Source organism: Staurois parvus, unplaced genomic scaffold, assembly GCF_062004578.1.
Source record: "Staurois parvus isolate SC_StPar_1 unplaced genomic scaffold, SC_StPar_1.0 ptg000068l, whole genome shotgun sequence".
Lineage (NCBI taxonomy): Eukaryota > Metazoa > Chordata > Amphibia > Anura > Ranidae > Staurois > Staurois parvus.
In genome coordinates this window covers 10,692,011-10,714,630 of record NW_028317864.1, presented here as the reverse complement: position 1 = coordinate 10,714,630, position 22,620 = coordinate 10,692,011, and the positions used below count along the sequence as shown (strand labels likewise).

The following is a 22,620-nucleotide window of genomic DNA, read 5'->3' as shown; positions in this document are numbered from 1 at the left end:
CAGCTGTTCAATTACTTGGTAACACAAATTGCTAATCAGCCAAATCACATGGCAACTGATCTACTGGGATTTTCACGCACAAAAATCTCTAGGGTTTACAGAGAATGGTCCGAAAGAGAAATAATCCAGTAAACGGCAGTTGTGTGGATGAAAATGCTTGTTGATGTCAGAGGAGAATGGGCAGACTGGTTTGAAATGATAGAAAGGCAACAGTAGCTCAAATAATCACTTGTTACAACCAAGGTATGCAGAATACCATCTCTGAACGCACAACACAATCAACCTTGAAGCAGATGGGCTACAGCAGCAGCTCCTGTCAGCTAAGAACAGGACACAGAGCTTAAAATTCGCACAGGCTCACCAAAATTGGACAACAGAAGATTGGAAAAATATTGCCTGCTCTGATGAGTCTCTATTCCCCTAGAGATGGTTGTGCATGAAAAGCCCAGTAGATCAGCACTTTTTGAAACACTCAGACCAGCCCGCCTGGCACCAACAACCATGCCACGGTCAAAGTCACTTAAATCCCCTTTCTTTCCCATTCTGATGCTCGGTTTGAACTTCAGCGAATCGTCTTCACCACATCTAGAAGCCTAAATGAAATGAGTTGCTGCCATGTGATTGGCTGATTAGCAATTTGTGTTACCAAGCACTTTAACAGGTGTACCTAATAAAGTGGCCGGTGAGTATATATGGAAATGTAAATTTCTTCTGGTGAAAAAAAGTTGAGCAAGGCCCTGTTCCCAAGCCTTAAGTTATATACAGATCTTAACATTCTCTGAGGCTGGGCAATGGCTAAGCTTCACTGTACACACACCTTTCTATTGGGCATAGAGGCTGCTCGTCACAGCAAAAGGTTTAATAGGTAAGATTGCAAGCTAGGATTTTTGTGTGAAAAATGCAAGTTTTCATTAAAGCATATGCTAATGTTCCTGGATCTGGTTATTTCCCGCACACAGTTATCACTAAAGGCAACTCTTGCTTAACAGCAAAACAGTAAAAACTCAGACTGCAAATAAGACTTTTAAAAGGGAATGTCAGTTCCTACAAAATTCAATTCATACCCTGAACTACTTGACTTGTTGGAGAGGTAGCAGAAAGCCTTCTGTGAGAAAGGAAGACACCTGGTGCCATCGGGGTAGTACCACGGTTCACCTGGGCCATGCCAAATATATTGGGCCCAGCTGTGTATTCATGGTCAGCCAGGCTGCCAGAGTAGACCTCAATCTGGGGCTCAGGAGGTGGTGGTGGTGGCGGCTCTGGCTCAGATGGGAGAATCTGAGGTTCTGGTTCACTTGTAAGCTTTTTCTTGCTGGTCACTTTTTTCTTTTGAGATCTCTGTTGCTCCTAAAGAACAAACAAGTGAGAAGATAGGAGTAGAGACAAATGCAACGGTTAGTTTTTAGCCCTTGGCTGAAATACAACAACATTTTCAGAACTTTTTAACTGCCCACAAAACCCCAAGAGCCCATTCATACCTTGGCATACTGATGAACTGTGTTGTTTTTGCATGCTAACGTGCAATGTATTAAGGCAGCCCATTGAAATTAAAGGGCTGGCAATTCACCAAATGTACATAAGAAAAAAAAAAAAAAAAAAGATAGTACATGATGTACAAATTTTGTCCATGCGCTTGCAATACCCCGCAGCATGTAACGCAATGCCATATTGTGAATGGGACCTAAAAGGGCTTCAGTCTGTTTGGCATAGGAAAAAATCCTTTTGAACCCCCTTACTCCAATCAGGAAAAAAAACAAAAATTCCCTGAACTTTTTATGAATTTATTTTAACATAATATATATTATATATATACACCCACACACACAATGTAGGGATGTCCAAACTGCTAAATGAGTTAACTAGGCTATAAAAGCTTGTACCTGCTGAGAGAGTCTTGCTGCTGCCACAGCCAGTCCTGTCTCAACTGAGGCCACGCGAGTTCCTTCTCGAACTGGACGGGCTTGTTTTGGGAGTGTTGGAGTGACACGTGCTGAAAAGAACAAAGTATTTTCTTAAATTTCTGTCACAAGTCATCATTACCTGCATGTCAAACAATTTTTCAAATTGTTTACAGAGGGACACAGCATTGCTAGGAATATAGTTTGCCTGCCTTCATGCATGTTCTTATCAAATCAAAGAAAAAGAATAACACTTATGCATGGACCAAAGAATGAAAAAAAAAAAAAAAAAAACTGGGCAAATTAATTAAAAAAAAACCCCAAAAAAACACACAAAACACAGACACACACACAGAAAACATAAAAAACACTAGCATAAATTAGTGTATTCCCTGTTTTGGGAGTTTGTATGATCCCATCAGAAACCCTGTCTCCAACTCCTCCACATTTCCAAACGCCAGGGGGGAGTTGGTCTCCCTGAAGTACTGGGTGACAATGAAACGGGAGGACTCCTGCAGCACAGCGAAGAACTGGCGTGTGATTACCTCACAGCTACTGAAAGACCTCACTGACCACCCTACACTTGGTAGCACCTTGATGGTCTCTATGGACACTTCACAACTCCTCAATTTCCCTGCTGCCATTCCCCTATGGTCCCCATCTAGAGGAACCTGGAGTTCCAGCTGGGCTCTCACAGCCCACAATTTCAAGGTCTGTTGTCGGGTGGTTGTCTCCTTTGGGAGTTCCTGGGGGCTGATGGAAAACTCTCCTCGTGTGTCCTTACCAATGCCTCGGACCCACCTCTGGGCTTCTGGAATAGCCTACAGCTTAGGCATTTTCTGTCAATGTTCCTGTCTTCTGGGGATTTCTCGACAACCCACGGAACTAGAGAGTATTTGCCCCAGACGGGAACCAACACCCCCAATGCATCTCTATCATCTATGCTGCCTTGATCCGACCAAAGTATCGTAAGTATTTCACCCCTACCTTCCTTTCTATGTGGGAATCCAATTTCACTATGCATTTTACTGACTCACAAAAGGAGAAAATTCTCCATTTTGCACAGAAGTCTTCTATTGCCACAAAGGTCCAAGAGACCAGCTATAAGATTCTGACTAGGTGGTACAGTGTGCCCAGACTTGTGCTGGCATTGTGATGCTGACCGGGGCACGATGATCCATTTTCTGGGACTGTCCAAAAATTAGACCATCTTGGCAAGAGGTGGCTAGCATCACTAAACATCTGACAAATGACTTATTGGGGAACCAGACGACAGGTCTGCTGCACCTCACAGAACGGCCCATCAAAAAAATATAAAGCCTCATTCACAATCCAGCTGTTGAATGTGGCAAAGGCTTGCATCCTTATGTGTTGGAGATCTGTGAATCTTCCTTAGAGTTCTCTATGGTACTCCAAAATCAATGAACTCAGGGACATGGAGGACCTCATGGCTACCGTATATAACCGGGAGGAGACTTTTCGGGACACCTGGAGGCAATGGCAATATTAGGTTTACACTGATTCATATTTGCAGGAGGTCTCGCAACCCAGTTGAACCCTCTGGGACTTGCTAGCACATGACCTCAGGATAGAGACTGTGCCTTTCAGGACTCTCCATATTTCTTTTGAGCCTCTTTTCAGTGCCGTGCAGGCACCTGGCATCAGTTCTTTTCTGAGGTCCTCCCTTTCTTCTAGAGGCTGCTGGCCTCATTCTTATCCTCTCCACTTTTCTCTTTCTGCTCTTTTCTCACCACCACATCTTACCCCCTACAATTATGAGATGCATTATTTGCAACTCTATGCCATTTCCTTGCCAGTATACTTTGCTTATTAGGTGATACACTCTTTATAAATTTTCTTTTGGTCCTTGGGCCCTTTGGGCAACCCCAGTATTTTTTTACCTTTACTCATCGTATTTGGTTGCAATCATATTTACATGTTTGTATGTGTTGGCTGGAGGTGCCATTTGTCGCCTCCCACAGGGTGTCCATGTCTTGTCGGCTGATAACTTATTTGAAGTTTGTTTTATTTTAGTATGCTCCTTATTTCTAAGCAGACTCTGCTGTCTAGCCACCAATATTGATATTTGGCTTTGTACCCTTTTATGCTTTACTCCTGTATATGTTGTACTATGCAACTTTTGGATAAATAAAGGAATTACAAAAACAAACACTAGCATGTGCTAGAGAAAAGCTGCTGCTTCAATTACAGGAATCTTACACCAGCGTTAAGATTTATGACTGACGACTACTAGTTTAAAACCTGAAAATTAATTTTTTATTCGCATAGTTACTTTTTTAAATGCAAGCCCAACTAGAGTCCTATCCAGTATTCTCTTACTCTCGGAATCTGTGACCTACCAATTCATCACAAGATATCATCAGTATTCAAAATTATCATCATCAATTATCATTCTACCAGGAAGACAGAGGACCTGAGTGCAGGGTATCATTGGCCACCACTGACACTGTAATGAGTACACAAATCAAACATTAATCAGTGCTGCTCTTTGCTCACTGTGGACTGCCTACCTCCAGGGGAGGATCTAGAGAGGTCCCTGTGCAATAACGTCACTAAAAATATGCAGTGCAGGGGTCTTTGTTTGAAGCTGGGGTTTAAAAAGAGCATTGTGATTTGGTAATACCAATGTGTCCTAATGATTTGTGAGAAGCATTCATTATATTGAGTCTTTTTTATTTCACTGTTCGACTATGTGCCAATTCATTATGTTGAGAATTACAAAATACATAAAAAACTAATGATTGTGGTGAAAACTACACCAAAAACATTACAGTATAAAAGAAAAGTGAGCACGTTGTTGGAAAATGGCTGTGGTGAACTTAGATTATGTTAAACATGAAATTAACTGGATTATGGTGAATGATAAGCTTACCAGTACCCTCCATTACAATCTTAATAAATGTCACAATATCTGGGACCCCTCAATTAACTACATCTTCCCTGTGGACAGAGAGTGGACAGGCCCCCTTATCTCTTCCGCTATTGGCACACCCTCTTATTAGTTTCCTTTTTTTCTGACCTCTCCTTTTTTCGGTTGAATTTGATCCAACTCTATCCTAGTGGATATTGTTTTTCATTGGTGCCTTTGGGGCACTTTTTGAGAATAGGGGCACCTATACCTTTATGATCATAAGTATGGCCCTGTTAGACTTTTAAATGTTCCGGTTCATACCTTGCACATGCTATATGATGGGTGCTTTTATTATTGTGATGTTTGACCTACTCCATAGGGTGCGCTATATAGGAATAAGAATTGTTACTGATGACTACATAATATGCCCTTCTCTACTTATAGGAAATGTTCACTTATAAGATCAACTGTGGGTATAGGATTATAACTTTTTTTTTTTTAATGGTTGAACTGGATGGACTTTTGTCTTTTTTCAGCCAGACTACCGTATTTTCAGGCGTATAACACGACTTTTTACCCCTTGAAAATCTTCTCTAAAGTCGGGGGTCGTCTTATACGCCGGTATACGGCATGCTGACACTTTTTAGGGGGGCGGCGCGGTGCCGCCGCCGCCCCCCCCCCCCCTTCCAATGGAAGGGACACTAAGTACAGGGGTGGGCAGGGGCTGCTGTCTCTTACCTGGCTCCGGTCCCACGACGATCCGGTCCAGGAAGCGCGGCTGCTCCTTCATTCGGTTCGGCCACTGGATGTTTGCGCGGCTGCTCGGCTCCACCTCCTCACCGGTGATTGGCCGCCAGAACTGTAGCTCAGGAAAGGCACACAGGCAGCCAATCACCGGCGAGGAGGCGGAGCCGAGCGGCCCCGCGAAAATCATATCGCTGGCTGCAGCAGCACCATACTAGAACAGGGGTCAGCAAGTGTAATTGGTGTCAGTGGGAGGAATAGTGCCCCATCATTGGTATCACTGATACCAATGATGGGGCATTATTCCTCCCACTGACACCAACGATGGGGCACTATTCCTCCCCCCCATAACACCAACGATGGGGCACTATTCCTCCCCCCCCACTGACAACAACAATGGGGCACTATTCCACCCCCCACTGACACCAACGATGGGGCACTATTCCACCCCCCACTGACACCAACGATGGGGCACTATTCCACCCCCCACTGACACCAATGATGGGGCACTATTCCACCCCCCACTGACACCAATGATGGGGCACTATTCCACCCCCCACTGACCCCAATGTTGGGACACTGTTCCTCCCACTGACACCAATGATGGGACACTATTCCTCCCACTGATACCAATGTTGGGGCACTATTCCTTCCACTGATACCAATGATGGGACACTATTCCTCCCACTGATACCAATGATGGGGCACTATTCCTCCCACTGACACCAATGCTGGGGCACTATTCCTCCCACTAATACCAATGATGGGACACGATTCTTCCCACTGACACCAATGATGGGGAACGATTCTTCCCACTGGTGTGCATTGGAAGAGGGGTAGTCTTATACGGCGAGTATAGCCCAAACACTACATTTTAACAGGAAAAGTAGGGGGTCGTCTTATACGCCGGAAAATACGGTAACTATGCAAGTTCCTTGTTCTTTTTGTAACCGCAACATTTATTGAGCATTTGCTTTGTATTGCTTGAAAAACTTTAACAGATTGAAATATAAAAGAAGGTGAACATTATTGTACCCTTTGGATTCCATGGAGCATCATCAGTCTGTTTCTTTTTTTTGGGACGTGATCTTAGTGCTGGGTCATCATCATCAGATTCCAGAGATGGGTAAACTGTAATACAAAACAGGAAAAAGATCTATGACTGGCATAGGTGGAAAAAAGTTCAAAGTCAATAATGAACAACAGAACGAGACATTTTAATGTCATGTCTAATGGGAGTGTGATAGCGCTGGACTGATAAGAGTGAGAACTGATTCTGACATATACACAGTAGAGTGCAATGTCTTTCAAGGAAACAGATCTGTGCATATGTGGACCTTGTTCTAGTTCTAGGATGCCACTTGGTCACCTACCATCTGGGATCTCCCTGCAGCTGATAAATTCTTGGTTGTGTACTGAGGAGTTTTTAGGTCACACATTTAAAAAGCATTAAATCCAAAGCATCTGCATGGCAGAAAAGAAACTAACACTCACCCGTATACACTTCTCTTCTCATGGCAGAATCCCTAAATTTCATGGATACGCATAAATAACAGTACAACCATATATTAAAGTAAGCATACTCACTATACTCTGAATCTTTGAAACAGGCTCCCAGTGTTTCCTGCTCATCATTACTATCGTCATCATCTTCACTGTCCATACTACGGTGTGCAGGCCTTCTAACCGGCCTCTTTCCTGGTCTCAGAATCACTTTACTGTTCCCACCGCTTCCACTAGTACCATTACTTCCAGACTTGTTGCCTCCTGCAGCCTTACTACCACTTTGTGGTATACCAGATGCAGCACCACTCTCTTGTCCAGCTGCCCACCAAGCCTGAAGGCTAGCAGGAGTGCAGGAGGAAGAGGCTTGAAGGTTGGCCATGCACAGCATACCCTGAATGGCCTCCTGGGTGCTTGGAGAAGCAGGTGCTTCACTGTAAAACAGAGGGAATTAAAGTTTGATTAACAATTTATCTGAAATCGAATGGAAAATGTACAGAACAAAAAGATCAGCATGGGCTGAGCAGCATGATATTAAGCCAATATTTTGAAGTTAGGCCTATAAGGCATCTATGTAAGTGATCTGGTTGGCTACAAAGCCACTAGATCTCTCTATAAAATCAAAGTACGTGCCTTCCCCTCCTTACTGCCGTACCTCTATGAGACAAACACTCCTTGTTGTTGGTCTGATAGCCAGCTTTTGCACTACAGATGGAAAGCAGGTAGATTTGTGAGCGTTATTCACTTCTCGCTTTGCATTGAGCCAGAAGTGTTCAGTAAGGCGCATTTATGGGTTTAAAGCAATTCTGTCACCAAAAATAGATAAAACTTTTGTTACTAGTAAAAATCTGTAAGTGTTCAGATTATGAAAACTTGTGAACCGAACAGTATTTGTAGATCCAGTGTTCTACGGGAAATCAAGACACAGGAGTGTTGATCTCTTGGGTCTCCTGCAGTTCTCGCTGGCTCCACCTGCTAACCTCAGTGCCACTGTAGACATAGCAGTGATGTGGAGGTCAGAAGAAAGAAGTGAGAGCTGTGGGCAACCCAAACGATCAAAATTTCCTGCAAGGCAATTTCCCAGAGGACATGGGTGGAGCCTATGCTAGAGTGCATGAAGAAAGGATGTGGCTGCAAAGAGGCTGGTAGAAAAGCAATGCTGAGATGCAGTAAAGTATAAAAAAAAAAGGCAGAGACCGTATTTCATTTTGAAAAAAACATAAAAAAAACCAAAAACAAAAAAAAAACAGGCACACACACCATGAAAATTATGATGCACACTGCCTTAGGAAACGTAACAATGTCCAGTTAAGAGTTCATATATTCAGAAAGAATGCACAGATTATTAAGGAAACCCAATTCTCTTCACTTACTCTATTTCAGAGTATTCTGGGCCTCCAACCTGTCTGCTGGCTTTAAGAAGGTCCAATATACCCCCACTGCTAGCTCCAAGTTGGTCTCCATCAGCTTCTCCCATTTCTTCATCTGTGGTGTAGTCTTCCTGTTAGAGGCACAGATTGTTTAGTGTGATGTGATTTTTACATGCCATAAATTAGATTTCAAATGTATTTCACCAACCTCTACATCAAACTCCAGCTCTCCTGGTTCTCTCACTCTGTTAGGGTCTGTGCATGGCTTTGCACGTGGAAGCTTACGTGGGAATTCTAGAGAAAGCATTGAAGTGAAAAAAGAATTAAGATTAACTGGGCAAATACAAAGGGGTTTATTTACTAAAGCTGGAGAGTGCAAAATCAGGCTCATTTCTGCCTAGAAATCAATCATCTTCCAGGTTTTATTATCAAAGCTTAATTGAACAAGCTGAGGTTAGAAGCTGATTGGCCACCATGCACAGCTGCACCAGATTCAGAGTGCTCCAGTTTTAGTAAATCTGCCCCAAAGGGTCAAACCACTTAAAATTGTCATTTCATTTTTTTAATATATATTTTAAGAGAATTAAAACCTCTTGGCCATTTCTAGTATCTATCAGGGACTCTAACAGAGAGATCTCAACGTAGGAGTTCCTGGGTCTGCACACCTACTAGCGGGCTCCCACACTTCCTTGGAAAATTGTTAAATTCCCACCTCTGTTGCAGCCAAACGTCACTCTGTTCCAGAGTTAGCGCCACCACTAGGTTCTTCAGTATACAAAAATGTTAGTGTTCATCAGATGCCTGTGCCTTCCCACTGGGCACATTAGTTCACCCTACCACTCCATTACTAGTGTGTCCCTTCAGGGACAGAGTGTGTAGCAGGGAGACACAGGCATATAAAATCACCAGGAAAAGGTCAGATACTGAAGATCCTAGGAATGGTTTTTAGCTCTACAGAGAGCAATTATAGTCTGTATTAGAAGACAAACATTTACCTTTCTGGGGAAAAAAAAAAAAGAAAAAAAAAAAGGTGCATTTATTATTTTTTCCTACAACATCCTGCAGAGCATTGCACCTGCGATTAGCAGATCGCCGGTGTAATAACAGGCTCCTGAACACTCTCCCTCCAGCTATATGCTTGTACCCATGTGTAGGCTTTCAGTTATAAATCAGAAGGAAGAATGAATGGACTATGGAGGATGCTCATCAGTGCCCTTGCAGTCCATTGAGTACTACAAGCCGTCTACTGCAGTGGCAGACAGTAGTTTATTCATTCGCAGGTTCCTGCGGAGCCCTGAATAGCTACGCAATTTTTAAAATGTGACACCAGGAGTGGGGAGAGCAACCTCCACCCGCTGTCACATTGGAAGGGGTGAAAGGGGTAGCAGGGCACCAGCTGGAACACGTTACATATACACCATAAATACAGGTGTAACATGTAAAATGTGCCAAAGGTGAACATAGCCTTTTAAAGCAGCATTTTAGCGTACAACAAAAGATGTGTGAGAGGGAAGATTTGTTTGTATTTCAGAAAAGACATAGTATATCTCTTACCTTTCTCCCCACAAACTTCTTAAACTGTACACTGATCTGTGTATGCACAGCTCAGTGTACAATCCCAGCTTATGTCAGGTGTCGGGATGAATGAATTCTCTGCACATTTGTGGGAGCTACACTGACCTATACAGGCAGTTTAAAATGTGAGGAAGCTCGTGAGTGTTATATCACTGGAGGGGAGGACAGTACGGTCCCACTTTACAAATGTGCTGTCCTACAGTTTACATTTCTTTTTTTATAGCAACAGGGTATACGGAGAGTCTACAGTCAATGAGCATATCTTTAAGGAGCAAGGGCTTTTCTACAACCTGTCTGAATACCAAACCTGAAGAAAAGGAAAATGCTGCTCTGAATAACTTGGACTGTCAGAAAGATAGTGTGGAGTCTTGGAGGGAGAGAAGATTCTGTAAAGGAAACAAGTACTGAGAGAAATATGATGGCCACTTTTACTGATCATCTGAAAATGCCAGCTGTCTTCTCATCATGCTTGCTCAGCGGCTTCAATACTCACGGACAATACAGATGAGGAAAATTAGGGCTTTAAATCTGCCCATTCTCCGATTCAATGACTCAGAAGTTCTGTAATGGCAGCCTGTATATTCATCTACATAGAGTCATCATGAAGAGAATATCCATACTAAAGATGTAAAGTGGGCAGGAAGCAAACTCACACCTGCTTACTGCTATTCTAGAGATATTCTCCCACCCTTGGCTGTGACAAGCCGAGCTACAATATTCACCAGCATAAGCATACATTCTATGCACTGCCTTGACAAAAATATATGGTCACAGAAATTATTTATCTGCCCTGTATTAACCCTCCATAGAAGATCATGAACTCACATTGTAGGGACACTTCGATCTGGCCAAGTATTTAGGAGGTACTCTATTATACTTTAGTATTAATAAACATGAAAACAGTGTAATAATGATGTCTTATCTAGAGAAAGCATTTCATAAGTTCATACTATGCAGCTTCCTTTTCGGGGGGATAAGCTTTCGCTCCTTTCGTGGCGTCTCATCAATCTGCAAGTCGTCCTCCGAGTCCATCAGAAAAGGTTCACCAGATGACAGATCGGGATCCACTGGTTCACTTTTTGTTTTTTTACTGGCAAAGGCTTGGGACCTACCTCCAGCTCTTACACAAACCTTTTTACCACTGCAGAGAAAGGGAGAAAAAAAAAAAATGTTCCAAAAACTAACAAAGCAATAAATGACATTCCAACATATACTATTCTGCCATCATATAAATGTGCCAAATGATGCTGACGTTTCAAGAAAATGTAAGTTTTGCATATATTTTCACTTTAAAGTGGAGTTCCACTCGCCTGTCAAAAAATAAAAGTCAGCAGCTACAAAAACTGTTTAACACCTTCCCTCCTGGCCTATAGCAGATTGACAGCCAGGCGGGACACTCTCCCTCGTGACTGGGCGTCATATGACGTCCTGTCAAAACTAACTGATCACGCGACCGTGCAATCTGTCACCGGCTGTGGCCCGAATGACATATCACTACATAGGCCCGTTGCCAGTGTCATGTGACTGCTGTGACCAATCACAGCAGATCACATGTCAATTGTATACAATAGATGGCTTCCTGTCCTGCCATCCATTGTATACCATTATGTTGTTAGCTGTGACTGGTCAAGGCAGTCACATGATACAGACAGGGCCAATCACAGCCCATCTTTATCATGTGATCAGCTTTACCCAATCACAGCTAATAACAACAAAAGACTGAATGAATCTGTTTCAATCAGTACTAATGATAGCATACATCAATGAAATACATTGGTATTAGCAATCATAATGTGTTAAAAAAAAATCCTGATCACTTGCCCAGAGTTGTTCAATGTTACTATGGTAACATTGTATTGCTTTGGTCACAGTATGTTAAAAAATAAAATGGTAAAAAAAAGAAAAAATGTAATAAAAAAAAAAAAATAGAAACATTTGAAAAAATACAAATTATATTATTTTCACCAAAGAAATGTAGCAGAATACATTTTGACCTAAATTTCTGAAGAAATGTTATTTATTTGCAAACGTTTATAACAGAAATGAAGAAAAAGTGCGGTTTTTTTTTTTTTCCAAAAGTTTCAGGTGTTTTTTGTTTTATTTAGCAAAAAATAAAAAGCTCAGCGGTGATTAAATACCATCAAAAGAAAGCTCTATTTGTGTGAAAAAAATGATAAAAATTTCATATGGGTACAGTGTTGCATGAATGCGCAACTGTCATTCAAAGTGCAACAGCGCTGAAAGCTGAAAATTGGCCTGGGCAGGAACAGGGTATAAGTGCCCGGTAGGCAAGTGGTTAATAAGGCAGAAATATACTTAAACTGTTACTAAAGTCAACTATTTTTTTTTAATTAAACAATCATGTTATACTCGCCTGCTCTGTGCAGTGGTATTGCACAGGGCAGCACAGATCCTGCTCTTCTCGGGTACCCCGCCGGTAATCTTTGCTTCTCCTCTTCTTCATGTTTCCCCATAGCAAGCTGTTTGCTTTGGAGGCACACAGTGTCTACGTGTTCCCGAGCTGTGTTGTCTATGGAGATGCGCTCCATAGACTTACACAATGGGACTTGGCTCCGCCTGCACTTCCTCCTCATTGCATTTGATTGACAGCAGCAGTCACCAATGGCTCCTGTTGCTGCTCGAGTGCTGTGTGGAGGGGAGAAAAGATGCAGTCGTGCACAGCGCTTTATCTATTTCTTCTCTCACTTCTCTCACACATGGAACCGGAGGCAGAGAAACAGAAAACGTTTCATACTTTAATACAAGGAATTCATTCAGGTAAAAAATGTTTTTAGCTTTAGTATCCCTTTAAGCAGGCCATAGAAATGTTGTAAACTGAACATAAATTCTTGGGTCATTTGTTTTTTGCATTATTAGTGTGCCAGCTGCGACACATGATTTGCGTGTCGCAAACGAAAGTGCCTGACCTAACATGCTAGATTTTGTTTAGAAAAATTAAACAAAAATGATGGCACAATCGTATGCGCTATTTTTGTTTTTCAATCGACAGAACATTTAGTTTTCGACTTGTCTATGGCGTGCCTTAGATTGGTGATGCTTAATTGGCATATGGAATGCTATGATGACAACACCACCCAAGTTTTGCTACAGTTCTGGAAATAAAGCGTAGCAGTTTGGATTGGTGGGTCAGGAGAGTGAGTACTTTGGGATTGATGTATATGAAGTGAACTGCAGGAGTCTACAGTTATATGTTTTCTGAATAATGTACGAAAGGTCATACATGACATTGTATCACTACAGAAATAAAAGGAAACTGCTAAAATGCAGGACTTCCATAAGCTTTTGTTTGATTTGTGGTGTGCAAAGAAAGTGCAGTGCTACCATTAACACTCAAATCCGAACATGTGACTATGACAGCAACGCCCTTTGCCAATAAGTCTGTCTCAGCACAGCTGACCTCAGATAAAGGCTGATACTTCCAACAACCTTCATCTTCTCTAAAGAAATAGATAAGCACTGTGCTTTGAAATCACTGAAAATGCACTCTAATGCCCAGTACACGTGATGATAATATTGGACGAATGATCGTGTGTTTTTTTTGTTTTTTGCATGCTAGTATCAGAGAAAATGAAGAGGTTACTGAAGGTAAGAAAATTCTTATACGACAATAAAAATTTGGAAGTTATGCAATCTATTTGTATTGTATTTTCAGACGCAAACCGTACTGATTAAATTAAATGGGTATCGTACGAGAAACATTTCCGTGCTTGTCCCTTCAATTAATTTTGGACGAAAGCTGTGTACGAATGATCAGATTATCATGCCAATCGCTTCGAAGGCGGTATTTTTCGTACAATTTTCTGACCGTGTGTACTAGGCTTAAGTGCGCAATGTTTATCTTTTTCCCAGTCAGCCTCTTTCAGGACAGACAAAATCTCTGGTCTTTTTTTGTAACTAAAATTACATTCTTGACTTTAAGTGGAATTAATCTTCAACAAAAAAATAAAAGATCACTCACCTTAGATTTGTACCATTGGCCAAAACTAAACGCAGTTTACTGTCTGCCAATTCAGAATCCAGTAGACTGCCATCAGGCTTCTCCTCAATATCATCCAAAATATCGTCATCCATCTGGATTAAAAGACACGCAAATGGGTTTGGGGGAAAATGGTGGAGCGCACACACACATTTCAATATGTATTTAATATTACTCTCCGTAGGTGTTGGGGAAGGATTTGATATCAAATAGACTACAGAAGCCAGTTCATCAGAGATCTAGGTGGCTTATAGGGCTACAGCACAAATGAATGAAAGTGGAATTCCAGGCTATCACTAATCTTAAAACTGCCCCCCCCCCCCCACCACCTATACTAAGGGCACTCTGGTCAAAGTGTCAGCTGGCAGTGGCTGCAGGGGAGAAGAGGGAGTGCAGACAACAGACTGCCAATAGTATATGCATCTTTCTTCTACAGGTTAGTTAGTACTGGTGGTAGAAGGGGGTGGGAACAGTTTTAAGATTAGTTAGCCCAAAATTATACTTTAGACATTGTATTAGTGAAGAGTACTTCAAATTAATGAGTGGCAGCAAATTCAGTAAAGTACCATACCTTTACATAAAACTTGTGCCAAAACAACAAGTAGCTGCTTTTCTGGCCAGCTGTTTCATGCCTGTTTAATAGTGCTTTTACCATCCGGCCCACCATTGTTAGCATGAACTGTTTAAGGTAACACTAGTTTTCTAGTTATGAAACTCTAGGAATGGACATTTTACGGCTACGTGGCAGATTCTGTTTCTATAAAAACACAACACTGCACACTGGAATACAAGGTTGTTGCAATGTTTGGTGCATTTTCAATCTTGCACGAGAGGCAAATAGGATTGTCTACACTCAATACAGGCAATTTGTGGAGCACTATGGGTGCACAAAAGACCACCAATAAAACCAGATTGTCTCTATAGCGTACATTGCTGTTCTTTTGTGCAACTGTCGTATACTATGTGGCTATATGGAATTACTACAGACTCACCTTAAATAAGTTCACCTTCACATTTTGTTTTTTCTAAATTCCAGCTCCTCTATGTACCAATATAGCATTAGTGTACTTCTTCTGCAGAAATTCAAAAGCTTTCCATTTTTTCTACCCACCTTAATGTCAGTGTCCAGATGGCTGTCCAAAGCGTCTCCATTACTTCTGCCTTTTTTCCTGCAGAGCCTTCAGGTCATGACACAGGAAGGAGTTGATCAGCTGACCTCTTTAGCACCCCTCACATCATCTACCCTCCCACCCACTTCCAGGTGCACGAATATTACATGAAAAGCAATCAATCAGTGATCACTGTTCTCACTAAATACACAGACATTGATTTTTTATTTTTCTACCTTAACTTTCACCTTGAATAGATCATTCATTTGGCACAGTGTGAACAGATGGCAGGCTATGTGGATGGAGCTGTAGTATTGAAAGCAGGAGAATTGTGTTCTGGGTTTTGTAAAGTTCACATACACTATATTGGTACATAGATGTGCTGGAATTCAGGGGAAAAAAAGAAATGAACAAAAAAGGTGAACTTATCCTTTAAATAACTCTGTGGCAAGGGAGGCTGGGGGGGATTCACACAATGCAAGCAGCTCTAGCTTTCAAATACTATTTCTTAAGTGACTGCTGACCACAATTACACGTGAAAGCAACTGCTACAATAACAAATCGACTATCCACTGTTGATACAGAACTGAACCTTCAACCAGCAGATTGCTCATTTTATTGCTTATTGTGATCATATTTCAGCACCCAATTCCTACTCTTTCAGGAAACTATTCTCAAAATGGACTATGGCGATTACCAAAATCCCGTCCTGACAGGAGCAAGGCTCAAGATTGTTTTTTTATTCTGCCAAAGCTTCAGTAGGTCAGGCTACAAACTTTGTAAAATCTTTTGGCTTTATATAATATTGAATCTATTATTCTGTAGGCCAATGATTGCCAGCTCTGCCCAAAAAAGTCTTCTTACTGATACAAGTATACATGACCCAGGCCTGTCCCATTCTCACACATGCCAACAGTATTTAGAAAGAAATGATTCAGCATTTGCCGTCAACAATCTCTCTTGGAAGCACAGGAAGACTAATAAGTATGTTAAAGTGTTACTAAACCCAGGACCCTGCATGCCCTATATCCGGTCTCCCCCGGACCCTGCATTCACTCTACTCGGTCTCCCCCGGACCCTGCATTCACTCTACCCGGTCTCCCCCGGACCCTGCATTCACTCTACCCGGTCTCCCCCGGACCCTGCATTCACTCTACCCGGTCTCCCCCGGACCCTGCATTCACTCTACCCGATCTCCCCCGGACCCTGCATTCACTCTACCCGGTCTCCCCCGGACCCTGCATTCACTCTACCCGGTCTCCCCCGGACCCTGCATTCACTCTACCCGGTCTCCCCCGGACCCTGCATTCACTCTACCCGGTCTCCCCCGGACCCCGCATTCACTCTACCCGGTCTCCCCCGGACCCCGCATTCACTCTACCCGGTCTCCCCCGGACCCCGCATTCACTCTACCCGGTCCCCCTCAGACCCCGCATTCACTCTACCCGGTCTCCCTGGACCCTGCATTCACTCTACCCGGTCTCCCTGGACCCTGCATTCACTCTACCCGGTCTCCCCCGGACCCTGCATTCACTTTACCCGGTCTCCCCCGGACCCTGCATTCACTCTACCCGGTCTCCCCCGGACCCTGCATTCACTCTACCCGGTCCCCCTCAGACCCTGCATTCACTCTACCCGGTCCCCCCCGGACCCTGCATTCACTCTACTCGGTCCCCCCCGGACCCTGCATTCACTCTACCCGGTCTCCCCCGGACCCTGCATTCACTCTACCCGGTCTCCCCCGGACCCTGCATTCACTTTACCCGGTCTCCCCCGGACACTGCATTCACTCTACCCGGTCTCCCCCGGACACTGCATTCACTCTACCCGGTCTCCCCCGGACACTGCATTCACTCTACCCGGTCCCCCCCGGACCCTGCATTCACTCTACCCGGTCCCCCCCGGACCCTGCATTCACTCTACTAGGTCACCCCCGGACCCTGCATTCACTCTACCCGGTCTCCCCCGGACCCTGCATTCACTATCTGGTCTCCTACCTTTTCTCATCAGCGGTTAGAGCAGTCTTGTGACTTGTATCAGTGTTCAGCAGAGCACTGGTTAAAGCCTGTAGGAGGAGTTTTCATTCTGCTCTAGGAGTATGCAGAACCTCTGACCTCTGTCTGGACAGTGCTGATTGGCCCTGTGCTTATCACATGCACTCTGCCAAAAAATAAAAACAAAACTCTCTAGCAATACACACCAAACTGAGCTTGTGCAATGTCTCCCCACGATAAGTCTTATCAGGTGATAAGAGGGGGACATGATGAAGGGGAGGATCAGAAGTCAGGATCAAACAGCCTTTTTACACAATACAGAGGATTAACCCCTTAGGTTCCACAGTGAGTATATCAAAGTATGCTTTACTGCATATACAGACTGATTTTACTGTTGTGAGTGTAGTAACACTTTAAGCACATAACCATAAAAAAGCCTTAAAAAAAATTTGGTGAAGTTGTTCCTCAAAACACAAAAAGTACTCACATGCTAGAATACATATTTTCAGCTTTGCCCTGAATGTCAATGCGTGGCCCTACCCAGGCACAGGAATAAATGAAGCCACAGTGCAGGGCCCAGCCATGATTTTTTTTGTGCAAAGGCAGTGCAGTGCCAGACAGCAAAGATCTCCAGAATAGGGCTGAAGGTAATTATTAGGTGGGCGACACGGATAGGGAAAGACAACTTATGTAATTCAGTAGAACAGAAGTTCTCCTTAATATAAAACTGTATTTTATAGAATCAGTAGGCTCTCTATGTTACACACACACAAAAACACAATCTTCCTTGGCTTGCATAAATTTTACTTAGTGCCCCTAGATGTTCTTTAACCTCCATGGCGGTCTAACTAATCAATATTTTTGAATGCCCAAGCGGTACATTGTTTTGCATGGAAATTTGTTGTTTTATTTTGTAGGCCTGTAATTCTTAGGAATAACTCACTTAAATCTGTCCAAACAAGAGTCTAGTAAACATCCCGGGTATGATAAAGTTTGAAACACGAAATCATAAATTATAATATAATAAATAATTATAAAAAATAGGTATAACAATAAATTAATTCAGTAATGTAATCAAACCAAAAACAGAGCACCAAGTTCGCACATTACTGAGCTCAGTCGCAGAATCGTTTTCAGTGTCCGATGACAAATTTCCCCATCATTATCACTCAATTCTGCAAGTGATTCTAATTCATGATCGCTGTTTTCTAGCCGGTCTAAAACCGATTTTGACCTAAAAAAGTGACGCTTTTTGGACACCATGATTCTCAAGTTTCCAGGCAGAAAGCACAGTAAACGTGCAGGCATAGCACTGGACAAAATTTAGGTGAAATGGTTTGATACAGTAATGTAATACTAACAGATTACAATGTATTATGTGTATGTCATATTTTTTACTTTTTTGAATCTCCCACCGGTTCGGCCCCCCTGCATAATGACGTTCGCAGGGAAGGGAACCTTGAAGACGGATGCCGGCATCAGCCAGAGGACATCAGGGGATCGCAGGACAAGGTAAGGATCGGGGGAATCGCAGGACAAGCACTACAGTGTAATCCTGAGTGTGGCTCGGGGTTACCCCTTTTGGTACTGTAAATTAACCCCGAGCCACACTCGGGATTACCGCTAGGAAGGTTAAACGTTGTCAAGTTGAAAAAAAAAAACAAAACACTATTACACAAAAAATACAATAATATTTGCTAAGGATCATATAGCAATCTTATGGAAATCCCACCATTTCTTTCTTGTGAACAAAGACCTTCCTCGGATTTTGAATATCAGCAAGCTCCGAGTCATCGTCCTGCCCATCTTTGCCCCATCTTCCACCTTTTTTGACAAAATCTTTGGTCTTGACCCCCTTTTTCTTAGGACCCTTGGCCAGCAGAGACATTTTCACGGGAGAGGAAGTGCTTGTCATGGGGCTTCTCGTCATACCCAAAAGATTGCCAGTCTTCTCAATGTTTTGATGAAATATATCCTGATAGAAAGCACAAAATCTCAAGCAACATATACTAAATATGTACACCTTATGAACCCTAAATATTGGGCAACTTACCTCCATTAGCCGGATTTCTCGATCAAGATCCTTAATGAGCTGAGAAGTAACTATGGTCTCTGGGATTTCCTCCTCGTGATCCATTAATGCCTGATAACCAAAACGCAGATAATAAAAAATGCTAGTACACCAGAGTTAAACACAACAGTATCTAACAGCAAGGAGAAGCAAAGTGCCAGAACTGCATAATAGAAAAGGGCTACAACAGAATGACTGCAGGTGGGATGCAAAGAACACAGTTCAACACAAAACTCAAATACTAAAGCACTGTATAATGCAATGGCTGTGAGATATTTACTCTTGGTGATATACTATACATCATAGTATTCATATTGCAAAGAAATTTTCAAAAAAAGTAAAAGTTTTTTATCTGCTAAATCGAGAAATCACCTTATTTCTTCATTGAAACAAAATAAAGGGTGACTTGCAAATCTAAGTGAAATAGAAATTATTCAGCCTAGTAACTGCATCAAAACGAACCAAAGGAAAAATATCATTATTCATTAACACCAGGAAAAATTGGTGCTCTTAACACATTAACTCAATCCTCCTGTCCTTTTCAGCCAAGGAATCTTAGCCTCTGATTGATCTGCAACTGCCATGGTGCTGCACATATGATCAGTTATGACACCAGGAGAGCACAAGCAAATACGACAGTTGGCATTCCCAGCATTACTGAAATAGAACTCATCTTGGAAACTGTTAAATTGATGGGTTTAGTTCCACTTTAGGATTTTATCCTCGTCAGACAATGCAGATTTTTTTAGGCTTCTTTGAGGACTCGTGCCATTCAAAAACATATAATTGATATACTTTGGTATCTTTTCAGATTAAATGACTCTTTCGCCTTTTACTAAATATTTCACTGGAGAGAAACAATTATGAGTTTTCTGCAGTTTTTTTTCATGGAATGAGCAAAGTATCAGTGAGGAACTCTTTGTGCAATCTGCAAGTGCAATCTGCAAGTGCATCTTTACCACTTTATATCGCACACAAAACATACACACACTAAAATGAACAGTTAGTGGGCAGCAGACTTCACAACGATGTTAGCTGACCTTTCATGGTTAAAAATGTTATATATTTCCAAAGAAAATACTGGGGCATTGCTCTTCTTTGCACTTTAATATATTAGCACCACAACTTAAATAGCTCACCTCTTTCTTGGTCCAGGACCTAAAAGCTGTATTAAGCGCTTTGGCTCCATGCAGCAGGTACGTAGCTGGATGCCTTCTGTTCTCTCGCAGACCTGAACACATAAAAGTGCGGGCACAGAATGAAACCCAGGCAAAATGTCATAATAAGGAAAAAATATTTCAGAAGCCATAGTGAAGAATGACTGAAAAGTTGCCTGTGTTAAATAATCTTTACCCCCTGTGCCCTCCAAAGTGTCAATGTAGGGTTATAGAGATAAGTCATCAACTGACACTCTAATACTCAATGTGTAAGGTAGAGCAAAAAATGACTGGGGTAAACAAGAGAGAAAACTCCTCACTGGCAGAACATGAGTCTCATGACAGTAAACAGCCCCAACTAGGAGGTCAGCAAGATCTATCATGGGCAGAAACAGAAAAAAAAAATCCTCTCAAAAAGCAGAGATCCACCCAAAAGGGGAAGTTCCGCTTTAAGCCTTTGTCCCCCACTTCCCATTAAGGATTGGCACCTTTGGGGAGCGGGTACCCGAATTTGACAGGTACCCGCTCCCACTTCCGCTGCGATCGCCTAGGTGATCGGAAGCAGAAGTTGTCCTCCCCACCCCCGTCGTCTTCTGGGACACGTGACAGGTCCCAGAAGACTATGGGGCCATTCACAAAGCGCAGTGCTTCTCGCACATGCGCAGTGGGCATCTGGCTGTGAAGTCGCAAGCTGTCACAGCTGGGTGCCCACACTGAAGATGCCGGCACTGGGGAGAAACGACGGCCGATGAAACTAGCGGTGGTGAGGATACTGCTGGACTGAGGGACAGGTGAGTGCCTGTGTTTTAAAAGTGAGCAGCTACAATTTTTGTAGCTGCTGACTTATTTTTTTCAGCTGGAACTCCGCTTTAACAGGTACATGTTGGGTGCCATCTTAAGGGCTTGAGTCTATAGGAGGGCAGCACCCGCTTGAACTAAGTCAAATGCAGGTCAGAAGGAGGTAAACTGCAGGACAAAAAGGCACCTTCTCTGAAGCATCTCAAACTGATGACTTCAACACATTTACTATTTGGAGCCTTGAAAGCTTTCACCAGCGATTAGCAGATTGTTGCTGCAATGAAGGACTACAGCAGACTATGAGTGTAAGCTGTCTGCTCATACCTCATACAGGCAGTTTTACACTGACAGGGAGCATCAATGAACTGCCACAGTGTTCAACAGCACCATGGTAGTTCATTAAGAACTACAAGCCGACCTCTGCAAAGGATGTTGGCACTTGTAGTTCATTCATTCAAAGGACTCTGTGAATGAATAACGGGGCCATGTGGGTGGAGACCTGCATGGCCGCGCTGTTTTCAAAAAGTGTTAGCTAGTACAGGCAACTTCTCCCCGTACTTCTGTCAAAGGGAGAGAGGGAGGCGACTGCAGCAATGGGAACCCATTACATGTTCCTAAAGGTGAACTTCTACTTTAAATGTACTTTGATAACCAACTGCATCCGGTCAGAAAGAACTATATACCCCCTTAGTCTTTTGTCATCCCCTTATATGTCATTTAGTAGAGCAATAAAATACTCTAGCAACCAGCAACATCTCTGATTAGATCTGACTGTATTTAGACACTTGTAAGGAAGGCAAAAAACAGTAGTAGATAATAGATTCATTAACAGCAAGGAACAGACAGGCTTACCACGAAATGTGTCCAGTAAGTGTTTTCCCACATACCAACAGATGGACTCAAAATTTGGAAACTTGAACAGATCAGCCGTACTCAGCCGCTTTTCAATCTCATATGCTCTGAAAAACACAAAACAAAAAAATAAAACCCCAAAATAAACAAATTGCAAACTCCTGTTCTGGTAAACCTGATGGACATCAGCAAAAAGGAACCCCTCAAATTGTGTTAAAGGAGTCACAGAAGATTTCTATTTTACCATCATCGGGCTTTAAGAAAGGCTAATTCCAGCTTAAGCTTACGGACTCCACCTCCCCTGCGGCACTCTCCCATGGAGGTCTCGTCTGGTCCCATTCACCAAGACTGAGCGGTCACAAAGGTGGTGGTGTCGGCCTGCTCCTATCACCGCTGAGCACCTTCCAGGTCCTCCCTAACCCCCCCTCCCTAACCTTCTCCTCCTTTGAGGCTCACTGCATCCGGCTCTTCTCACCCACCCCCCTAAGGATCGCAGTGATCTACAGGCCCCCTGGATCCATAGCCCGTTCCCTGGATGACTTCGCCGCCTGGCTTCCCTTCTTCCTCTCCTCTGAGCTACCCACCATCATCCTCGGGGACTTCAACATCCCCATCAACGACAACACCCCAGCTACCTCCCAACTCCTCCACCTAACCTCCTCCTTCGCGCTCACACAATA

General features: G+C 42.9%; 1 protein-coding gene, 1 long non-coding RNA gene and 1 other non-coding gene across 3 annotated transcripts in view; 2 read left to right on the top strand and 1 right to left on the bottom strand.

Annotated features, from left to right (window-relative positions):
* The window catches only part of PHF8 (PHD finger protein 8), a 54,316-nt gene that overhangs the window by 8,404 nt on the left and 23,292 nt on the right, over positions 1 to 22,620 (bottom strand). Inside the window, exons 10-21 of the mRNA XM_089669160.1 lie at positions 21,941 to 22,047; positions 20,273 to 20,364; positions 19,116 to 19,205; positions 18,795 to 19,037; positions 13,942 to 14,054; positions 10,913 to 11,103; positions 8,596 to 8,681; positions 8,391 to 8,518; positions 7,102 to 7,451; positions 6,550 to 6,645; positions 1,881 to 1,990; positions 1,065 to 1,347 (exon numbers count right to left, since the gene is read on the bottom strand). Of these exons, the coding sequence (XP_089525286.1) occupies positions 1,065 to 1,347; positions 1,881 to 1,990; positions 6,550 to 6,645; positions 7,102 to 7,451; positions 8,391 to 8,518; positions 8,596 to 8,681; positions 10,913 to 11,103; positions 13,942 to 14,054; positions 18,795 to 19,037; positions 19,116 to 19,205; positions 20,273 to 20,364; positions 21,941 to 22,047 (1,889 nt within the window). The remainder of the gene's footprint in view (positions 1 to 1,064; positions 1,348 to 1,880; positions 1,991 to 6,549; positions 6,646 to 7,101; positions 7,452 to 8,390; positions 8,519 to 8,595; positions 8,682 to 10,912; positions 11,104 to 13,941; positions 14,055 to 18,794; positions 19,038 to 19,115; positions 19,206 to 20,272; positions 20,365 to 21,940; positions 22,048 to 22,620) is intronic.
* The window catches only part of LOC149469561 (uncharacterized), a 64,790-nt gene that overhangs the window by 32,550 nt on the left and 9,620 nt on the right, over positions 1 to 22,620 (top strand). The gene's annotated exons all lie outside the window — the stretch shown is intronic.
* LOC149469562 (U5 spliceosomal RNA) lies at positions 19,925 to 20,041 on the top strand. Its single transcript, XR_016311573.1, has one exon. It is a non-coding gene; the product is annotated as a U5 spliceosomal RNA (small nuclear RNA).